Source organism: Misgurnus anguillicaudatus, chromosome 12 (genome assembly GCF_027580225.2).
Source record: "Misgurnus anguillicaudatus chromosome 12, ASM2758022v2, whole genome shotgun sequence".
Taxonomy (NCBI): domain Eukaryota; kingdom Metazoa; phylum Chordata; class Actinopteri; order Cypriniformes; family Cobitidae; genus Misgurnus; species Misgurnus anguillicaudatus.
The window spans coordinates 29,136,502-29,158,613 of NC_073348.2; the positions used below are offsets into that span (position 1 = coordinate 29,136,502).

At 37.3% G+C, this 22,112-nt stretch overlaps 2 protein-coding genes across 8 annotated transcripts in view; one reads left to right on the forward strand and one right to left on the reverse strand.

The window, feature by feature from the left end:
* cblb (Cbl proto-oncogene B, E3 ubiquitin protein ligase) overlaps positions 1–15,786 on the forward strand; it is a 63,886-nt gene extending 48,100 nt beyond the window's left edge. For 3 of the 5 annotated variants that reach the window (XM_073874309.1, XM_073874308.1, XM_073874307.1), the window contains exons 10-20: positions 1,623–1,814; positions 1,885–1,926; positions 3,561–3,728; positions 3,800–4,162; positions 5,322–5,407; positions 8,550–8,672; positions 8,761–8,825; positions 9,218–9,322; positions 12,689–12,844; positions 13,859–13,978; positions 14,280–15,786. In XM_073874309.1, the coding sequence (XP_073730410.1) occupies positions 1,623–1,814; positions 1,885–1,926; positions 3,561–3,728; positions 3,800–4,162; positions 5,322–5,407; positions 8,550–8,672; positions 8,761–8,825; positions 9,218–9,322; positions 12,689–12,844; positions 13,859–13,978; positions 14,280–14,530 (1,671 nt within the window). In that variant the 3' untranslated portion in view covers positions 14,531–15,786. The remainder of the gene's footprint in view (positions 1–1,622; positions 1,815–1,884; positions 1,927–3,560; positions 3,729–3,799; positions 4,163–5,321; positions 5,408–8,549; positions 8,673–8,760; positions 8,826–9,217; positions 9,323–12,688; positions 12,845–13,858; positions 13,979–14,279) is intronic. The other 2 variants (XM_073874311.1, XM_073874310.1) reach the window with 2 other exon arrangements.
* A 10-nt stretch (positions 15,787–15,796) lies between these two features.
* The window catches only part of alcama (activated leukocyte cell adhesion molecule a), an 88,621-nt gene continuing 82,305 nt past the window's right edge, over positions 15,797–22,112 (reverse strand). For 2 of the 3 annotated variants that reach the window (XM_073874313.1, XM_073874312.1), the window contains 2 exons: positions 17,547–17,661; positions 15,797–17,310 (listed from right to left, as the gene is read on the reverse strand). In XM_073874313.1, the coding sequence (XP_073730414.1) occupies positions 17,577–17,661 (85 nt within the window). In that variant the 3' untranslated portion in view covers positions 15,797–17,310; positions 17,547–17,576. Of the gene's footprint in view, positions 17,311–17,546; positions 17,662–19,330; positions 19,349–19,843; positions 19,979–22,112 lie in introns of those variants that run through there. The other variant, XR_012372623.1, reaches the window with a different exon arrangement.

A 22,112-nucleotide genomic window follows, 5' to 3' on the forward strand; every position in this document is an offset into this window, starting at 1 on the left:
AATCTTCCTACTACAGGGTCATAATTGAGTCAGTTCAACTTTGTTGCCTCGTCCATGTCAGATGCTTCTGTGTATGTGGTGTTGTTCTTTAAGGAAAACCTCAGCCAAGAGGAAGTGGCAATATTGTGGAGCGTTCTGCTGGGCACAGCGTTTTTATATGTGCAAAAGTTTGGTCAGCCACCCTCCACGTTTCCGAGAAACTGTATTGAGGTTTGTTACTTCCTAGTCCTAAGGTCATCGATCTCAGATCTGCAGCACTAAGTAAAACAGCTTAAAATATTAAAGGTCAACGTTTTTGGTATTTAAAGAGCCCATTAAATATTAACACAGAAGTTATCAGGATAGTTAAGCAGGGATGATATTACTACATGATCAATCTTTTTATTTGGTTATGTGTGCTGTGCTTGTAATCCCTACTATACATCTGGACATAAGTGTTTACTTGTGTTGTGACACATGATGGTGTTAAAAGAGAAGGGTGTCATCTTTGTCACATAGGCTGAATCTTCACAACACGGATGTAAAATGACATGAACATCGATATTAGTTCGGTACCCGCAGAAATCCCTCTTACTTTCCTCTGGATTAAAATGCTTTAATGTTATGCGGAGTGAGTTTGAAAGTGTTTCTTTTCTTTTTTTAAGGGTTTTAATTAGGATTAGGTTTCAAAAGACACTTTGATGTCTTTCATAACCCCTCAACCAGATGGCAGCCACGATCATCTTTTGTTCTTGTAAATATTGACACACTCGGTTTCTCCAAGTTTAATGGAGGAACTGAGAGATGATTGTTTTTCATTTTGCCATGTGTAAGCTGTCAGCTGGTGCAAAGCTTTACAATATGATGGAGTGGCTTGGTATGCGAATCCGTGCGTGTGCGTCAGGCCAAAACTCAAATGGCAAAAGTTTATTTTTTAAAAAGAAAAAGTGAAGCTCGGTGCTCGATTGGGGGCGTAGCATGTGTTTTCCAGCTGTTTGTGATCAAGCATGACCCGACAGATCCTGCCAGTAAGAGCTTCCTCATGGCAGAGGAATATGTCCACAACAGCCTGTCAGTGTTGACAACGCTATACAAATAAGCAGACCAGAACCGTTGGGATCAATATCACCCGAGGCACTACGGTCCGTGTGTGCACATACATGCGTGCTCGTGTCTGGTTTGAGTATCAGGCTATTTTGTGTACTTGTATAAGTGCTTTAGCATTTGTGGGCATATGTTTGTGAATGATTGTTATTGGGTATCACTCTGAAAGACAGTTTCATAAGCCACAGGAAATCAGAACTGGAGTTTGGCGTATTTTAAATGCTTACATATTCCTCAAGGTTAACATTACATTTTTATAAACACATTTAGAAGTCATAAAAGACTGAAAAAAATACTGATGATTCATTTTGAAATATTTTTGTCTCAAAAAAAAAAATTTTTTTTTTAATGTATGACGCACATGTCATGAACTAATCACTTATTTGACATTTAAAATACTTTTTTGTTTCTGCTTTTTGCATAAAATTATGCAAACCCTGTTTGCATCACATTTATGCTTTATTTTAAGTAATTTTATATATTATTATTTGGATATATATATATGAAATCCAAGTATTATACTTTGCTCTTTTCCACAGGATTCTGATGGTCAGGGTTGCCCATTCTGTCGCTGTGAGATCAAAGGGACGGAGCCCATCATTGTGGATCCATTTGACCCCCGAAACGTAGGGTCCAAATGTTTCCTGATGGACCACTTCAACTCTCCCATGCTGGACCTGGATGATGATGATGACCGAGAGGAATCATTGGTCATAGATCATATCAGAAAGGTACAATAACGAAACATTATATCTATGGAAATTAAAGGTGACCCTATTTACTAGTTTCCTCTTCTTATAGGTTATTCATGGGTATGATTCATCGGTGCAAGATTTTCCAAGGGTAAAATATGAACATTTTATCAAAATGAAATTATGTGTTTTGCATCCAAAATGAAATCAATTTCCAATAAATGACATTAAATATCCAGTTTCAATTAGAAATATGTCACATGATTTTATGTTGGTTCAATGTCAGAATACTAAAACTTTTATGAGTTTGTTTTTGCCCAAACCTGTTCTGTAGATAATACACCACACTTCACTGTTATCAGTCTAGGGTCAGTCCTATAACTTGAGTACAAAAAACCCATATCCTGATTTTATATTGATTTGAGAACTCATAGCCTCCTTATAGACTCACGCTCACTACCAGCAGAAATGTCAGTCTCTTTTATTAGAAAACCAAACCTGCCTAAACCTGCCTCATGAACCTCCACAACTCCACTGAGTAAATTCTCATTAAATGGTGCTTTAAGAGCAACGGAGGGCACCTCATGGCAAGGACATTTTTAAATATAAATACAAGATATTAGTTTTTTGAGATCTGTCTTGTTGAGGATATTGGCCTCCTAGTGGGTGAGAGGGAGTGTGATGTTTCAGGGCACATACTGTGAATGACATTATTCATCTTTTCGTTTGTCGTACCATTTTTGCAGCAAATTTAATTAGCCCCTTTTTCACCCAGAGTTATTTTTCTGCACCACAGATAATTTAAAAGCTGTACAGTTTTAGTTGCTTTGTTCATGGAATTGCTAATGAGACTATTAGTTAATTAGAGCTGAATACCCTAAGCTGCCTAAGGAAATTAATAGAGACAGTAGGCCAATTTTGCACATAATCGTGATAGGAGTTCATTTGTCTTTGTTTTTTTTTCTTTGTATTTATTGCGTTGTTTCATTCAAGTGTTATTATTGTAATTGAGACTTTGATGTGTGCAACACTGAGTTGTTGTATTCTAGTCTTCAGAATTAATTCAAAATAATTTGATATTTTATGGTCGCCAATTTAATAGAAGATGCTCATAGTTAATCTAATGAATAGCTGTGGTTGACACCTGTGTGAAGATTAGGCTACAAAAATTAAAATTGGAGTCGGATAGTTATTGCTACCGAGCCCCTAAGGTGACATTGGAGCAAAAAAATCTAAAGTTTAGTTTCATGTGCTTACGTGAAACTTTTCGCGAATTATGATTTTGAAAATTATTAAATAGAAATAAAATAATTCATATTTTATTTGCCTAATCTTAATATTTAATAGGTAGACTGAGTAATTTAAAGGCCAGGTGCACGATTTTTGAGAAACGCTTTGGAAAAGGGAGTTGAGTCGAGTACCAAAACACACCTGTAGCCAATCAGTAGTAAGGGGCGTGTCTACTAACCAACATCGTTGCTTGGGTTGCGTATGTGTGGGGCGGGTCTATCAAAACGAAGGTCTCGATTCTATTAGGGTAGGGGCATGTTTGTTTAGGTGATTTCAAATGTCAACATTGTCTTTCAGAGATCATGCACCCCGCCTTTAATTCTAAAATCGTTTTAATTCAGTTAAACCATTAAGCTGCACTCTCTCACTAACCTTGAAGTATTCCAATACTCTTGTTTGCCGGAAGGTGCCCCTCCCTAGCACAAACGCGAAACTCTGCCTATGGATGAATTTATACTGTACATTTGAACTAATCCTTATTTTTTTATTACTCAGTCCATGGATATCCAAAACTCACCGATAATGTCCCCAAACTCATCCCCTGTCTGCGAGCGTCGGAAAACCGCTGCAGATCACATGGGTCCGCACCTGAACATTCCTCCTGTACCGCCCCGCCTAGATCTCATCCGATCCCCCGCTGCCAGCCCCACTGGCTCTCCCAAGGTTTGTTTTGAATGCGATCACAATTTTCAACTCGTGTAGTTTTTTGTTCCTAAATTTGTTCCCCTCCCAAGTCGTCACCAGGCATGTCCAGGAAACAGGACAAGCCACTTCCTGCTCCTCCACCACCGCAAAGAGACCCTCCTCCCCCACCTCCTCCAGAACGCCCTCCTCATAATGCTCAAGAAGCTCGGGCTGCCTGGCTCGTTCCCCCTTCGTCTGGTTTGCCCCAAAACCCAAGAGCACCCCTGGAGGCCTGGAGCCCCAAAGACAGCACCCCACTGTCAGACAGCAGGGTCACTGCTGCAGATCGCTCGCCTAAACTCGCCCACGCTGCACCTGCTCACATCAACGGGAGACCCCTCAGCTGCGGAGCTGCGGAACTGGGGTTAAACCGAACTAGCCACAGACCCAACACCCAATCAGAGTGTAGTAAGGTAAGATAAATGTATTTTTTATTTTATTTTTTGGCCCATTTTACCTTTATTTGATAGACAGTAATTATAGAGATGACAGGAAAGTACAGGGTGGAGAGAGGGATATGGGATCAAATCAAGTGTATTTATAAAGCACAGAAAAAAAAACAACAGTAGTTGACCACTGTGCTGTACAATATACTAAATACTAAACATACTAAAATGACCGATCAAAGGACCTCAAAACGGGATTCGAATTCAGGTCGTAAGATACGTGTATACGTTTTTTTTTTTTTTTGGGATGATCTGTTTACATGCAGACATTGTAGAAGGAGATACTTGCCTGTGGAATGCTCAGAAATCCAGTTGGAATGTCCTCTTTGATAAGGAGGAAAGGTCATCACATAAAAACAGGAAAATAATGCCTGAAAGTTGTACATCACCTAGAACCTTCTGTACCCATTCTCCAGCTTTTACTTACTTATTTTTGGCCATAAATATTCAATTTTTTGTTACTAAGCAACAGTGATGGTGTTCTCAGTAATGCAGGGCTGTGAAATTTGGCTCTGTGTAGTGTCTGTCTTTGACCATGGCATTAATGTTTGTTTAAGGAAACGCATTGTCCTTTCATGACTACTGCAGTACCTGTTTCACCCAGGCATGTGGTTTTGCTTTTATCTGTATTAATGCATCAACATGCAAATTCACACATTTTTTGCTTACTGAGAATTTATAGATCATGTGTGAGAGAGAGAGCGAGATAGAGAGATGGGTGTTAAAACTACTATAGTCAGTCTTATTAAACTCTTTTGGAAACTAAAAACATCTCAGAGATGCCAGAATTTTGTTTGCGTGTTTTTTTCTACCAAGGTTTACAGCATGCAATTACTGTAAATGTAACCACCAATTGTCTCTCTCTCTCTCTCTCTCTCTCTCTCTCTCTCTCTCTCTTTCTCTCTCTGCCTCTCTGTGCCTCTTTGTTATGTCAGTGTATAGAATAATTCATAGTTATAGTTTGCCAATAAAAGTTTCTGTTGAATATAATGCCTGTAGGCCACAGCAAGTGTGCATCAGCTGCATCAGTCGCTCCTTTATTAAAGCAGACCGATATAAATATAAATTATTTAAGATCGCAATCCCATACTGGTTGCATAACATTATTGTGCATATTTCTCTATAGCCTTTCATCAATGGTCTGTTACCTGGTGATGAGTATGATGTTCCTCCTCCACGTCATTCCCCTCCATTGGTGGACCACAACCAGAGGTGAGTAATACATGCACATAGCACATAGTGCTGCAGTCTTGTTGTTGTTGGCAATATTAATTATATCAACATTAATTATAAATCTATACAGACTTTATTCCTAAAGCTGTTTAACTTGCAAAACTGAGTCTTATCTGCTGGAGCTTCATATGATTGCAGATGTCAGGCACACTGTTTTTTATTTCCCCTCAGCCCCCAGGTTTTATTGTAAATGTGCTAATTTCATCTCAATTTTGAATCTAATTTATATTACAGGGCTCCAGACTGCCACCAAAATTTGAGAGCGTGCCACTAAATTTTACAACCAGTCGCATATGTGCGACCTGTAAATTTGACCTTTTTTGTGATGTGACACAGAATTTGAAACCACACATTGTACTTTCTGCTTCTGTCATTAAAGTATTTATTAGTAATACAGTGGAAATTAGTAGAAATGTGAATATTTGGTTAGCATTTTAATTTACAGTGTGTGCCCCTAAATTTTCTGGTTGCGCCCCTAAAATTTTCAGTTGGGGGCCACTGTGCTTCTAGTGAAAAAAGTTAGTCTGGAGCCCTGTATTATATCAACATTAGTTATAAATCTATACATGCTTTATTCCAAAAGCTGTTTAACTTGCAAAACTGAGTCTTATCTGCTGGATCTTCATATGATTACAGATGTCAGGCACGCTGTTTTTTCCCCTCAGCCCCTATGTTTTACCGTAAATGTGCTCATTTCATCTCAATGGCAGTTCAGAGCATCTTTTCCTCTTTGCTTTTGTTAATCTGGATTTGTGATGTTCCATGAAGGAATTACTGCTTGCTTTTTTGTGGTGAAAAGAAAGAAATAATGTGGATTTTATGAATGTGTTAATGTGATCCAGGGATCATGTGGACAGGCTGCATCCTGTATGTCTCTATAGAGTTCACTCTGACACACACACACGCACGCACGCACAGCAATGTTTGGACACATGTGCACCAATTATGCAAAAGCACCAGGATCCGGGGAACATGTGCTCTTTAAACAAACAAAAGTCATCCACACACACTCCGATCCAGCAGTGATGGACATCCTGTGAGGTTTAGGGGGAATGATAAAAAACATGAGAGGTTAAAAACTATCTCACTCACTTGCGTGTGCACACACACGCATGCATCCCTCTGGGTTTTGGGTTAAATGACTGTTAATCTGTAATAAAATGTAAATTTAACCTAACCATACCTTTTACCTAACCATAGGAAGTAAAGTTTGGAGAATAACATCAGTCAGCCTGCACAGTTGGTGTTACTGATATGATATGAATCTTAAGAAATTCGACAAATGCTGATAAAAATATTTACTGCATTAAAAGAGAGGCTGTTATTAGTCAGAACATGTTCGGGGTTCCCACGGGTCCTTGAAATCCTTGAAAGTTTGTAAATCTGGGAAAAAAATCATATTATTCCCTGTGTAGTGTGGGATAATATCATTAAAATTCAAGCCTTTTAAGCACACTAAACTGTTCGCTTTAAATGCTTTTATCTTCTGTATGCGAATGTTGATTCATACCAAAATGCTTTTTGGCACAGTTGTGTTTGACACGTAAAAACGTCTCGGGTTACGTATGTAACTGTTGTTCCCTGAGAAGGGAACGAGGCGCTGCGTCTCCCTTGCCATACTTCCTTTGTCCCTGTAACGCCGTCTTTGGCAATATTTTAGATAGCGATATACTTCCTGGCTCAAGCATCACCCTGTCTTTGTAGTTAAGCCTCACCATTGGTTGAATTTGATATACACATTCCACAGTGACGCAGCGCGAGTTCCCTCAAAAGGGAACTGTAATAATATATTTAAAAGGTAACACGATGTAACCTACCTTGCTCTCACTTGAAACGTCTCCCCACATTTACTCCTTGAAATTGAGGGTATTGCACCTAAAAGTCCTTGAATTTAAAGTTAACTAAGGTGTGGGAACCCTGCATGTTGTTGCAACTGCATTGAAATGCCATAACTCACGTATTCTTTATCACATATAAAAATCTATTCATCTGATTGGTCTGATATCTACAGATTTATGCAGCTGTTTGCTTTTCTCAGCAATTTCAGCTTAGCTCTGTTGTCACTGGCGAATGAATTGTCAAATGAAACGGAGAAGCCTAAAAGTACAATAGTTGTTATTTAAAACACAGAAGAACAGTGTTGTGCATGTGCGTTTGTGTGTGTCCATAAAACTGCATCTATGGTGTTTTGTAGAGGCTGAGATCACTGTGTTGTAAGTCTGTGTGTTTGTGTACCATGATGCTTCTAGATACACTGGCATCTGTGTGATGATCATCTCACAGTGACATACACTTACTGTACATTCACCCAAACCCCACACTTGGAGCTATAATGGGCACTTTATACTTCCTGAAAGTCAGTCTCATGTCACATTTTCATCCACATCTTCCTCTTTCTTGAGGTTTTCACACTGTTTTTATTAAAGATACAAAAATGCAACTCTGTTAACACCTCTATTACTGTTCAACCCTCATGAAAATGACTCCTTGCAGTGAAGATCTTTAATTAATCTAATGTGGAAACATCTAAAGCGCCCTCTAGTGGTGCATTGCAGTATCACATCAAATGTAGCTGGACTACAGCCCATCGTATCTCAGCCAGAGCTGGTTAACCTCTCTCCTATTCATCATACCTGACTAGAGGGCGTCATATGGGCATTCTGGGTGCCAGGCTGTTTAAATATCAGATGCCGCCGTCTGTCTTAGCTTGGCTTGTGACTGTGCGTTGGAGCATTATGTGATTAAACTGGCTAATCTTGTAGCATTCAGTTCCTAGACTGCATAGTAGATGTTTGAGTGAGTCAGCATTGTATGGACTAAGAAATATTTACGCATGTTTATTTTATTGTGCCTTCGATCATGCCATGCCAACAATCTTTATTCGGACCATGCCAAAACTAAGTCACTCCCATTATAAATAAACAAAGCAGTTTACACTATATTTGCACGGTATACTGTATATACTGTACCACGACATCACTCAGCCTTATTGTGCAATGCAGTTACTGAAACACAATGATCTCAATTGAGAATAAGAGAAGTGCCCAAGCATCATGGGATAGCATGGTTCTGATAGTGTGATGTCAGATGGGCATAATTGTGAACACACTGTGTTTTCTAGACACACCAACCCTTTCACCAACCCTCGAAATCTCACAGACAGACTGGAGGATGAGTATCAGATACCTTCATCACATCCTGTCTGCATCACACAGCCACCCATCTGTGTTCCCTTCCGTAACAGGTAAACACACAGAAACTTGCACTCAAAATACTGAAATCATTCCTTCATAGCTTGCTGACTGCACTTAAATGTGTTTTTCTCTATAAAGGGCTGTAGAAAACGGTGCATCAGATCTCTCAACAGATATAAAGAAACCTAAACCTCCAGAACATGGTGAGAAAATGCACATAAACATACTCAGACCTTTCATAGATATAGTGGTTTTCTTAGTAAGATAATAATATTTACTGTATATGAAACAAACCTCTAAAACCTAACCCTCACACAAACCTGCTGACATTTCAGATTTAGTTTAGATTTAAAGCAACGTATGGTTTAGATTTTTAGATGTTTGCATATTCTGTACAAACAACTTTTTCATCAGCCATCTTTATTTTTGCATGATCATCTTTTAGTGTGAGTGAGAGTGTGTGTGTATTTTTTGGGAGTAAAGCAAACTGAGGATCCAAGGTGTACGAAATTCAGATTAAGCTAGTCTTATATCTCAGAAGCGAGTCTTAGTTCTGGGCTAGTCGAATTAGTTAACCCTTTGTTGTGTTTCTCAGGTGGGTTTGACTCTGGTTCAGTGATTTCTAGTGTGTCTCACACCACACAGTGCCCCCTTCATAACAGGACGCCCTCAGACTACGACATTCTACTGCCCCCTCAAGGTAGCCAAAGGCATAGCTACTTATTCAGGGGGAACAATGATTGGCTGCCTGATAAGGATAGTGCTTAAAGCAGTATTTGGTTCAGATTAAATATGTATTTGGTGATATTTTCTTTTTACATTATTAGGCAAAAATTACTTATCTGCTTTGTTATTGTTATTAATATTATAATCTGAAAGTTTTAGAGCTTATATAAAGGAAGTGTGTATGTTTGGTGCCTTTGTTTAGACACTATATTAAAGGGACACTCCACTTTTTTTGAAAATATGCATATTTTAGAGCTCCCTTAGAGTTAAACATTTGATTTTTACCATTTTGTAATCCATTCAGCTGATCTCCGGGTCTGGCAGTACCACTTTTAGCATAGCTTAGCATAATCCATTGAATCGGATTAGACCATTAGCATCGCACTAAAAAATAACCAAAGAGTTTCGATATTTTTCCTATTTAAAACTTGACTCAATTGGCCTTGAAAATTGCAACTTTTAATTTTCTGTCGGTCTTAGTACACGATGTAACTACAGAAGAGTCAAATTTTAAATAGGAAAAGTATCGAAACGTATTGGTTGTTTTTGGGCGCTATGCTGTTGGTCTAGTCAGATTCAATGGATTGTGCTAAATGGCTGAATGGATTTCAAGACGGAGGAGTCAGGTGTTTAACTCTATGGGAGCTGGAAAATTAGCATTTTTTCAAAAAAAAGTGGAGTGTCCCTTTAAAGGTACATAATATGCAGAGTTTGAATTTAACTAACTTTTTTGTAGTTGTTTTGGTGTGTATATTATGGTGTGTGAATTATACATTTAACATTTTATTGTTTGCATTTAACGTTTTATTGTTTAATCCAAAGTCATACCATCTTTTAGGAATGGTTTCCCAGACAGGGTTTACCCTAATCCCAGATTAAAATGCATGTTTAAGATGCCTTAATTTAACAACACCTGGCACTGACATATCTAAACATCAGTGGTGTCAAAAGTATTCATATTCATTACTCAAGTAGAAGTATAGATACTAGGGTTTTAAAAGACTTTTGTAGAAGTTGAAGTATCAACTCAAGCTTTTTACTCAAGTAAAAGTGAAAAAGTACTGGTTTCAAAACTACTTAAAGTATAAAAGTAAAAGTAATGTAAGGAAAAAATGTCATTAGAGAAAAAAGCCTAGGCCGCACCACAGGGGCCTTCCCTATCTCCTCTAAAAAATGTTTCTAAAGGCCATAATAACTATAGTGTTATTAAAATGTTAATGTTAAAAAATTTGGGATGCACTAGGGCCAGGGGTAGGCAACGTCAGTCCTGGAGTGTCGATGTCCTGCAGATCAGCTCCAACCCTTATAAAACCTTGGTTACCTGTAGTTTCAGGTGACTTTATAGACCTTTATTAGTTTGTTCAGGTCTGCTTGATTAGACCTGGAGCTAAACACTGCAGGACATCGGCACTCCATGTTGCCTACCCCTGCACTATCTGTTTCAACCACATACGGTATATGCCCATTAAAAATGAACGCATTTCAATACAATGCAAACAAATACATTAAAGCAGTGGTTCTCAAACTGGATGGTGCCAGGGGCCCCCGTTTTATAATATTTTATGAAATACATTACTTTATTATAAATTCTGTGTAATTAAACCTCAGAAAAATAAGGCTACTAAACAAAAGCAATAAATTGTATAATTTAAAATGTTTTGTTTAATTCAAATTTTAAGTTTTAGAATATTTATGTCAATCCACTGTACACAAGGGAGGACGCAAAAAATGTTTGATAACACCTGCATTAAAGATCCATATATGTGTACTGCTGAGCATTAACATGTGTTCCATAGAGAGGAAGATATAATGACTAGTTGCCTATAAATATTGTAATGGTGCAAAAAGTCAATCTTCAGAGCAGTGCTGGTGGCCAAACTTTTACAGTGGTGCCCTCTTAAGTTAAAAAACAACAAAATCACACAACTATAGTATGTGTGAGAATACAAATATGCTATTGTTATCATTTATAATTGTATTTTGACAGCAACACAAACTACAATTATACAAATATGCAATTATATATTATAGCCTATATTTCCTCATCTGTACTTGTGTAGCTAATGGACTTTAGTATACTTTACTTTAGTCAGTATATATCCAAGCAATTTTGGAGAATTACTAAATGTCTTTATTGTAAGTAAATTAAAAGTCAGGTTGAAGGAAACAGCTGATGTCTATTAACAAAAGCAAAAGTTGGTATGTATGGTTATGTGTTTCATTGATTTAACACTCAAGCATTCAGCTAAGTAGGTTTTGTTAATGCAAATAAAATTTACGGCAGTTATTAGCATATACAAAACAACAATGTCTTTAGCATAGATATCTTTGCCATGCTTCAAAACGCAACGCAGCACAATGTCATTTAAGTTGAACAACTGAAGTTACATGATATAAATTGGTACGATTGTTATGCTATTTAAATCACACAGATGGATTGGTGTCAGCAGCTATACATTTACACAGACTTGTGAATGTGAACTGACCTGAAAGTGATGCGCGAGTTTTATTTCGTACTTTTCCATTTGAAGACAGAATGCCGCGTTCTGTTACTGTACAAACGGATGGCGGATGATATCAAAGCATCGCGAGGGGAGACACTCTGCATGCTTTCTAATCGCTCTCGCGGTTCTTTTATGTTTCTCTGCAGCAGCATCGAACAAACTTTGCATCATCTGCCGCCAGCTGGGGGGGCGGGGATTGCGTACAAACCAATAGGGAGTCGAAATGGTGTATGTTTATACTTCTCATCCAACCACAATCGGATTCATCTGGATGATGCAATTTATCAAGATAGGTTTTTTTTAACGATGACAAGCCGGAATGTAAAAAAAGAAAACAAGTTGAAATTAATAGAAGTAACGAGGCGATTTTTAAAATGTAAGGAGTAGAAAGTACAGATAATTGCGTGAAAATGTAAGGAGTAGAAGTAAAAAGTCGTCTGAAAAATAATTACTCAAGTAAAGTATAGATACCCAAAATATCTACTTAAGTAAGGTAACGAAGTATTTGTACTTCGTTACTTGACACCTCTGCTAAACATATATGAGTGCCATTGTTTTTTCTCAAAATGCACACCACTATTTTTTTTTTTGGTCAAGTTTGTTTTTAAAAACGACTTAAATGTCCTAATAAGACCTAGTCCTAAATTAATCTAAACCCTGTCTGGGAAACTGCCCCATAAAGTTTTATGGTTTGCAGTTCAATCCATATTCATTCCATCCTCATCAATGTGTAGTAATATAATTTAAGCTAAATTCTCGTCTGAATAATATTTTGGCCCCATCTGTTGGTGAGACAAGGAATTGTAAAAGACTCTCTTTCTCTCGGTCTCTCCCAGCATCTCCAATGGAGGACATATTCAACTCTATTCCACCCTCTCAGCCTCCCCCTCCTCCCCCAATCAGAAATAGTTTCACTGAATCTTCATCCTCCTCACCCTTCCCCAGACCTGCCCGTCCCTCATCTGGACACGACCACTTCCTGCTAAGCGCTGGTGAGAGCAACCCACCCTGAACTCTCTATTACACTGAAACACTTTCAAGTGGACTTGTATATAAGGGTTTGGAATCTTGATATTATTAAACACAATATATGTTTTTAGTAATTATTGTAGCTTATTTTAAGTTACTTATGAGGGAAGTTAATATGTCTGGGTGGGGTTCAAGCAAAAAACATAGAAGTACTGATAGAAATGTAAAAAAATTGTAATCTACTTTTTTAAACTGAATGTTCACATTTGTGACCCTGTACCACAAAACCACATGGGTATATTAATAGCAATAGCCAATAAATACGTTGTAGGGGTCAAAATTATTGTTTGTTTTAATGCCAAAATCATTAGGCTATTAAAAACAGATTATGTTTAATAAAGATATTTTTTACATTTTCTATTGTAAATATATCAACAAACAATACGTCAATAGACAGCTTATTTACTCAGCTTTTAGATGATATAAAAATCTCAATAAAAAAAATGACCCTTATGACTGGTTTTGTGGTCCAGGGTCACATTTGTACATGCTGTTTAATTACTGTCTGCTGCTGGAAATAGCTATTATAAATGGAGTATAAATGAGACTCTTAATTTATAGTTTTATATTAAAGGGGACAACTACATTTTTTTAGAGTATGTTTGTGAAGTTTTAGCTCAAAATACCATATAGATAATTTATTGTAGCATGTTAATTTCCACTTTGTAGGTGTGAGCAAAATGTGCTGTTTTTGGGTCTGTCCTTTAAATGCAAATGAGCTCTGCACTAAATGGCAGTGTCGTGGTTGGATAGTGCAGATTAAAGGGTGGTATTATCCCCTTCTGACATCACAAGGGGAGCCAAATGTCAAAAACGTATTTTTCACATGCTTGCAGAAAATGGTTTACCAAAACTAAGTTACTGGGTTGATCTTGTTCACATTTTTTAGGTTGATAAAAGCACTGGGGACCTAATCATAGCACTTAAACATTGAAAAAGTCAGATTTTAAGTATTGCTATCTCTTATTTGTTTTTAGATACGTTTATAGACGCATTAAATAACTCTGCTCCCAATCCTCCTGTGCGGAGACAAACGGCAGAAAATAAGACTCCATTCAGAGCTCCACAAGACTATGATCAATTGCCTCCCACCTCAGGTAATTCACACTATATAATGATGCACAGTATATATTATATTGGTAAAACACTGTGTGCGTGGTGTTGGCACACTTTGAATGCTGCAGAAATAAACCTGTGTTTCGCAAAGAGGTACCGCAGTGTTTTCCGAATACATAATGCTTGTGCAGGTTTATTAAATTCAGCCATTAGTTGAGATGAATGCACTATAAATTATTAATTATTAGCCTGTAATGGGCTTCTAATGTGTTTTTAGTCGAATGCTACATCCATTCTCAGTCCATTACGACGACTAAAGGTTTGCTTTATTTTTGTTCCCAGTGGCCGGAGATTGCTTCAGGGCACCCGAGAGACCTCCCAAACCACTGCCCAGAATCATCCCGCCGGACATCCACAGAAGACCGCACGAATCCTCCCGAGAGAACGTCGACGGCAAAATTGCCAAACTGATGGGTGAAGGCTACTCTTTCGAGGACGTGAAGAGGGCGCTGATGATAGCGCAGAACAAAGTGGACGTAGCGAGGAACATTTTACGAGAATTCGCGCTAGTGGCACCCAGGCAGGGCCTGTAGCCCAAACCGATACCATTCAAACTATGACTGACTCTTAACGCAGAGCTTACAAACACAGCAGCAGGCTGATTCCCTCTTGCTTAACGCACCCGCACGTGTCGACCGCCAAAGTAAAGCCAAGTAACCGTTTAGTGTTACACAACCTGTGAAAGAAACTCGTGTTTGGTGGCTTACGCTGCTGGATTTATCTGCAGACCTCATCGTTTTAGCTGCGGCTGTTCGAGAGAGAGGTCTCCATCTACAGTACACTTTTCATCATGGACCGCCAGTGTCTGTAGGCTGTTTAAGCATTTCTTGCCAATGCCGCCACTGCTGCCTGCCTTACCCTACGACACGCACACATCTCCCAGTTAATGGCCTCTCGGGTGTCATGAGTTCACAGTAATGGCCCTCTGTCTGGTCATTCCACCTTTATCTCATTAAGTCGCAATGATCACACAAACCAGATCTGGATGGTTCATTATTCACCTCCCGTTCGCTTCTGTGGTGCAACGCAGGTTTCAGTTAGCCAATGCACAGGCTGAACATAGCTGATACGCATTATAGAGTCCAAGTGCAAGCAGGTCTGGCTTTATGTAAGGGCTGATGTCATCTGTAAATAGAAGGCTTGACCCATAATCCCTGCATTTCTTCTGTATGCATCAGTTTCCTATTTATTGACATTGTTTGAAAGCCGTAGACGAAGTAATACTTTCTCTCATGTTAGTCCACACTGGTGCAGAGTAAGTGCAGAAATAACAACCAAACATGACAGATTATCACATTTACAGCCAAAAGTTGGTCTGAGACTCATGATAAGGACTTGATTATGTGATGACATAAGCAAACTGATAAATTATAAAGACAGTCATACTCCGGTGACCAGCGACTCAAGCAAGGCCTCGTAGAAATGGATTGCATCAACGCCTTGTCGTTTCTCTTATCAGGTTCTCTCTTGCACTTGAAACTTAATTTTGCACTGGTCTTTCTCTCCATCTTACACCTGATAGTCTTGAACTCGAGTGGGAGCTTGCCGTCGGCCTGCGGATGAGGACCTTTGACAGGTCTGCGGGGGTAAACCGTTCATTTCGGTTCATTTCCCCCCTCTCTTTTACAAGAGATTTAGTTTGTTGGCGCCTTGTGGATGATTTAAACCAGTGATGTGTGCAATTAATTTATACTTTGTTAAAAAGTTTTTATTTTCATCTTTCAGTAATGTTGGTAACCCGTGATCAGTTCTTGTGAAAAAAAATGTTTTATAAAAGCCAGTATTAACATCTGCTGCAGTTTTTTTTTTCTTTCAAAATGTACACTTTATTGTCAACAAAAGTACAAAAACAAAAGTCAGTATTTACAATACTTTATGGCCTTCTTTTCAATCGCCCTCTTTGGTTTCACTGCTGACCTGATGGTTTAAATATGCATGAGACATTTACAGCATTCATCAACACTTTATGAAGACAAAAGACAAAAATCAGGATCGCTTTAAATATCATGCGACAAAGTGAGATCGTACATTTTAAGGAATTAAATAAAAACATGACTTCGGACTCTTCACTGACCACAGCTAACCTTGCGTTTCTCACACATATATAAATATAACCAAGCTAGACATTCAGACATATTTACAGCACGCTTCTTCAGACCACAACGAACGGAAAAATGTTTCCAACAAACAGACTACAGTGTTGGACATTACCTGACAAACAAGACTTTAATACTATTAAATGTAGTTTTTGTGGTCTTAGGGAAGTGCAAAACCTTTTGACGAAAAGCTTATAAGTTATTCCGCAAAATAAAGTCTATGAGGTTAACATCGCCTTCAGTACAAATACTGACTTGTCTTTCAAATAACTAATGGCCTAGTATATTTATATTTCCAACCCAAAAAAATAAAGACTCTTCTTCATGCAAGGTTGCTACAGTCTGATATCAAAAGGGACTTTTGCATGTCTAATATGCTATATGCATCACTTCATGGCTACTTGACCGCAGTCACACTTTGTCTTTCGAACTACATTAAACTAATGGAGCGTTTGGTGGTCAGAGCCCTACGTAACTATGACATCATGCAATCCAAACTAAAGGCCACTGGGTGTAAGGGGATATTTCATTAGCTATACTAAATTTCTTGAAACCTAAACTCATTTACGCTACGTGTTAGCCGCTTTACGCGGTGATGCATGAATGGTGTATTTCAAAGGGCGGCGTTGTAAAGAGGTACCAATAAATAAAACATGACATACACAGAGATGGTTCAGAGAATGTAACAGCAGTGAAGTCATCGTGTCGTCTTAGGACCCGGCCTGTTCATTGCCGCGTCCCGACCAATCCCTAATAATCCTTTTTTTCTACAATCCCAACTTTACGCAGAGAGAACGTATTCCGCTTATTTACATAGGCCTAAAAAGTGTACAGCGAATTTACAGTATTTTTACTATAGAGGGGGAAAAAAATAACAGCTGTGCCCACCATATCAGCAATGCGCATAAAACAAGAACATTCACTGGGAACGAAAAAAAAAAACAGTAAAATCCAAACCGAACTAAAGGCAGTCCTCAGTGCAGACTAAAGTTACAACACAGGTGGTTTTATATTCTTGGCTTGTGGTGGGAAATTGTTTTTCTTTTCTTTTTTTAGCAAACTGTTCATCTGGATTAGGAAATATTCTGGAAACATTCTGCATGATGCACACGAGCAGCCTGAAGGAGGCGTCTGCGTCCAATCAGATGTCTGGAGTTAGATGATTGAAGTGTAGTACAGCACATTCAGTGTGACAAGGCCTCTTTCTTGGATAATACCTGAAATATGAAACACATGCACAGCAATGAATAATTTGGCAAATAAGAGTACAACACACATTAACGCTGCCTGACCATAAATTACTTTGTAGTATACTATGGTAATACCACAGGGTCGCATTGTATTTTTAATGAACCTCCACAGTTTTCACACTGTACTGTCACATATAGTTTTTATTGCATGTGAAATTCTTCCTGAGTTTTACAGTGACAGGTGAAAAAACCGAAATCCTCACCTTCTTCATCTGTGATGGCTCTCTTCTCCTTTAGACTTTATGGTTATTCTCCTCTAGTTTCTTGCTTTCTTCTGAAGTGCCCGCCTCTTTTTCTCCAGTCTTCCAGCTGCCTTGTCTAACAGAACAGGTTTTTTTATTATCTCTTGAGCATATTTCAAGTCAAGTGCATTGTTTATAGTCTTTGTAGTCAACTGAACCCTCTATTGCAAAGGTAAGGTTTGATTCGCTTCTTAGAATACATGAAACGGAGCTCATTAATGCAAAATGCATAAAATATTTGGTTGGTTCCTTTTTAGCTGTGTTACACAGAGCAACACTGGAAGATAATCAAAAACTTTTTTCATTTTCAAAAAGTTTTATTCATTGGTTCCAAAATGCAATAAACGGCATTTAGTTACAGCCAAAATTAGTATTTTATCAGGTCAGTATTCAAAAGTAAATTCTTATTTTTACGCAACATTCAATATGCGTCATGTTATTATGTCATCTTTTCTCCCTTTTTTCCAAAACGTGATAAACGCCAGTCCTCCTTCTCTGCAGAATGCAATAAATCCACTCAACAAATCACAGCGCACCATTCCACACATTGTAAACAACAATGGTGGCGCTTTGAATACAGAATCCTAGTTTTCCTCATCTACTTTGTACTTCGTGATTAACAGACAAACAAAAATAAAATAATGCTTTGGTGGCATTGATAAACATGTGGTTGTTTTCTGTGACGGGGAAAAAACATAAGCCATCAAAATCGAATAATTTACGAGAGAGGCACTCGGGAGACGGAAAATTGTCAGCTGTTGTTTGTTCTCCCGACTGCATCAAGCTTCTGTCATGCTAACACATTGACTCCAGGGGATCTTATGAAAAACTTTCCATTATTTTACGCGAAGTCAACAAAAATTAAGCAGGACCAAAACATTTTACAGCTGATCGCTGTCAAAAAAGTTCAGCGATGACGTCCAAAGGATGACAGCAGCAAAGAAAGTGTTCTTAATATGACAAAGTAAGTGTTGAAAGATGAATTCACATTTATATATTGATTCAATAGATTTATAGCATTTTGAAAAAATAATCAGTTTTTATAATAAATATTTGGATTCAATTTAATCCAAAAATGTATAACAAATTATGGATTACATTTTTTTACATTTTTTATTATAACCTAAAGATGCTATGTGAAAGTTTGTAAAAGAAAACTGTGTTTTTCATCTTGTCACTTTCTTTGTATAGAAAACATGTTTTTACCCACACTGTAAAAAATAAATTGTTGGCTCAATGAATTATTTTTTAGTAACTAGTTCCACAGAAATTTTACATTCACTCAATTTCTGTCTCCAAAGTGTTTCCTGGATTGATGTTTTTTAGTTGGCCCAAACTTGACTCAAATATAAAAAAGTATGTTTGCTCAATTAGCTTTATAGTTCATTCAAATAAAATGTTTTAATCAGTTGAATCTTTAAAAACTTACAGCAAAGACTCTGTCAATTAAAATTTAAGTATTTACTCAATGTTTTATGTGTTACTTCAATTAATATTTATTATTTGTTATTTTTTATAACATTTTTAAATTATTTATCAAATACTTTATGCTGGTGTTGTTAACAAAATAATTAACTTCAGTCACATAAGAACAAAAGCTTTTTATTCACTTATCATACAGACTGAACATACAGAATTAAGTCTTCTTTAAATAGAGGGCATAAAACAGTCGAAAAAGCACTCCAAAGTCAGTCAGAACATCTGCAGGGCCATTTAGGAGACTTTCTTCAGCCGCCTGGTCTGCCTCTCACATCATCTCCGCTCTGGTTTGATAAACAGATGAATATAAACACACACATACATAAATAACATGTTTAATATAATAAAGCTTGACGGTGAAAGACTTTATTCCCTAAATAACGTTAAGCCAAATTTCCCTCAGACATCACACATAATTAAACACTATTGGGCGGTTTTCTCGGACAGGGATTTTCACTGACTAAAATAACTTACTGACATCTCTTAACATATGAGTGCTATTGTTTTGTCTCAAAATGCACACCAGTATTGTATTTTATAAGGTTTATTTGTAAAAATGTCCCAATTATAATTACGACCGAGTCCTAAACCCTGTCCGGTATAACCAACCCTATATCCAGGCTTTCTTAACTAAAATAGCTCCACTTTACTTCGGACACATAACATAACATACACTTCTAAATATATCTTTACAAAAATATCATTACAAAAAACGTCGAATATTTGCGTCTTTGCAGATTAATATATTCTAAAATTAACATTTAATTACAAACACTTACCTGACGTGAACTTGAGGAAACGGCTGATGACTTGTGTCCTTGTGTGAAACAGTAAGTGATTCCGGCTGTTATATGTCCTGTGAATCAGTAAGTGATTCCAGCTGTTGCGTGCGGATTAATCTCAGATGAAATGATCTGTGATACAGATCCTTCCGAGTTAAGACATTTTAAATTCAAAACGCACGCACATACATACATACATGCGCACACACACGCACACGGTACACACACGTGTATATTAGAAGTTTTATTTAAGATTGTTATGATATTGGGACTATTTCTCCACTCGCTCCTTCAGCTCTGAAGTTCAAATTCGCAGGCAGTACGCAGCCCAGTTATAACAAATGTGAAAGATATGAAATATCATTCAACAGCGATATCATTTAAGTGCAATCCTAAAATATGATTTAAAACATACCGGTAAACCTTTTATTATTGAGTTTAAGAAATTAAAATGAATTAAATCGCATGTTTAAACGCCACAGAGATATCAGAGCCAGCAGTCTGATGGGCTTGCCGAGGCGAGGCTGCGCTGGGCGGGGTGTGAGCGCTTAAGCGCCGCTGATTTTCTGGAGCTCATCTGGAGCTCTTCTCCGTCCGAAAGTGTCTGAGCACATTTTTAAATAGACGCTATCTTTATTAACCGACCGCATATTTAAACTTAAAGTACATACATTCACGCCTGAACAACTCTTAAAATTACATTTTGTTACCAAATAACAGTAATATTATAAGCATTTTGTTGTCAGGAAACATAGCTGTCATAAATCCACATATTGACCAGATTTGTCTTAATTAGTTCAGTCAACAAAGCCATTCTGAATGTTGACTGAATTTGAAAATAACCATTCATTTAATATTTTAAACACAGATTTATCTAGACTTAAAATAATATGTCTACTCAACTAAGCCCAAACAAGAAAATTGGTTTAACTTATATATTTTTGCCCTTCCAACATTTCATTAATTGGATTTTTAATTAGTCCAAATGGATTTATTGCGTTTTGGAACCAAACTCTTCATCTGTTAACTTTAACTACACTAGTCAACATTTGAAGTGGATCAAAACCTTTTCTAAAAGTTATTTTAAAACCAATACCCCAAATCTGTTCTTGTCTTAGGACAACTTTGATTAACCTTTTTGATCCACTTCAAATCTTGACTAGTATATTTCAAATGGTATTGTGCTGAATATTTAAGTACCAGACGCATGCGACTGAATCTAATGGGCTCCTAGTTTAGCATTTAACTTTAGTTTTGAAAGTGCTCCTAGACGCATCATTGCTTCTAGGCAACAAATGTTTAAGCATACCAGACAATAAGTAATATAACTAAATGATTTACTTCGGTTTGCTTGGCAATATTATTCATTTGGATATCCCTTCATTACCCATAATATTGCCATCCAATATGCATAATTTGCTTGCAAAGGGGGTTCACGAGTTGACAAAAAACGATTTATTACAATTAAATCACAAAAAGTAAAACGCTTACAAACAAAAATAAATTGTATTTGTTTAATCTGCATGTCATGAAACTAGCCTGGTAATACCATCCTCTGCTATTTTGCTTCGCTTCATAGTACAGAAGCGTAATGAAATTTAGCGGAAGTACGAAGTCTGACGTAGTCAGGCTATCATGGGACCATTACACAACACTATATCAGAAAAAAGAAAAATGGACAGATTTATGTACCAATAATAAAAAAAAATCCTTGATGGATGTCCAGTAACTGTGTAAAATACTACTGATAAAACTTTAAAACAGATAAAAAATTATGTTTTTGTAGTTACACATGCAAATGTGCCATTACAGTTTTTTACGATTGCTTACACACAAAATCTTTTCGTGTCACACGATTTTTGAAAGCTCTCACTCAAAGTGCAAAACTACATGCCAAATCTTCCAAACCATAAGCTATTTCTCAGCCGTTTTGGCAATCTGCACCCCACCCCCCTTGCCAGATCCTGGACCGGGACCCCACACAATTTACTGTATTCTACTGTAAAGAATATACTTTTGGTTTACATGTTTATAGTTTTGTTGTATGCTAATGTGTACAACAGTAATATTTGGCCTTATAAATATTTTCTGTTTCTACATTGCATTGGCGTTTTCAGTGTACTTGTTACCCCTCTCAGCAGATTACTTTCAATGTAGAACATTGTATTGAAATGTAGATATAAGCCTATGAAAGACCAAAGAGCTTTAGATTTAGAACAGCAGTGTTTACATGGTATATCCAAAAATATATTATTATGAAAAAAGT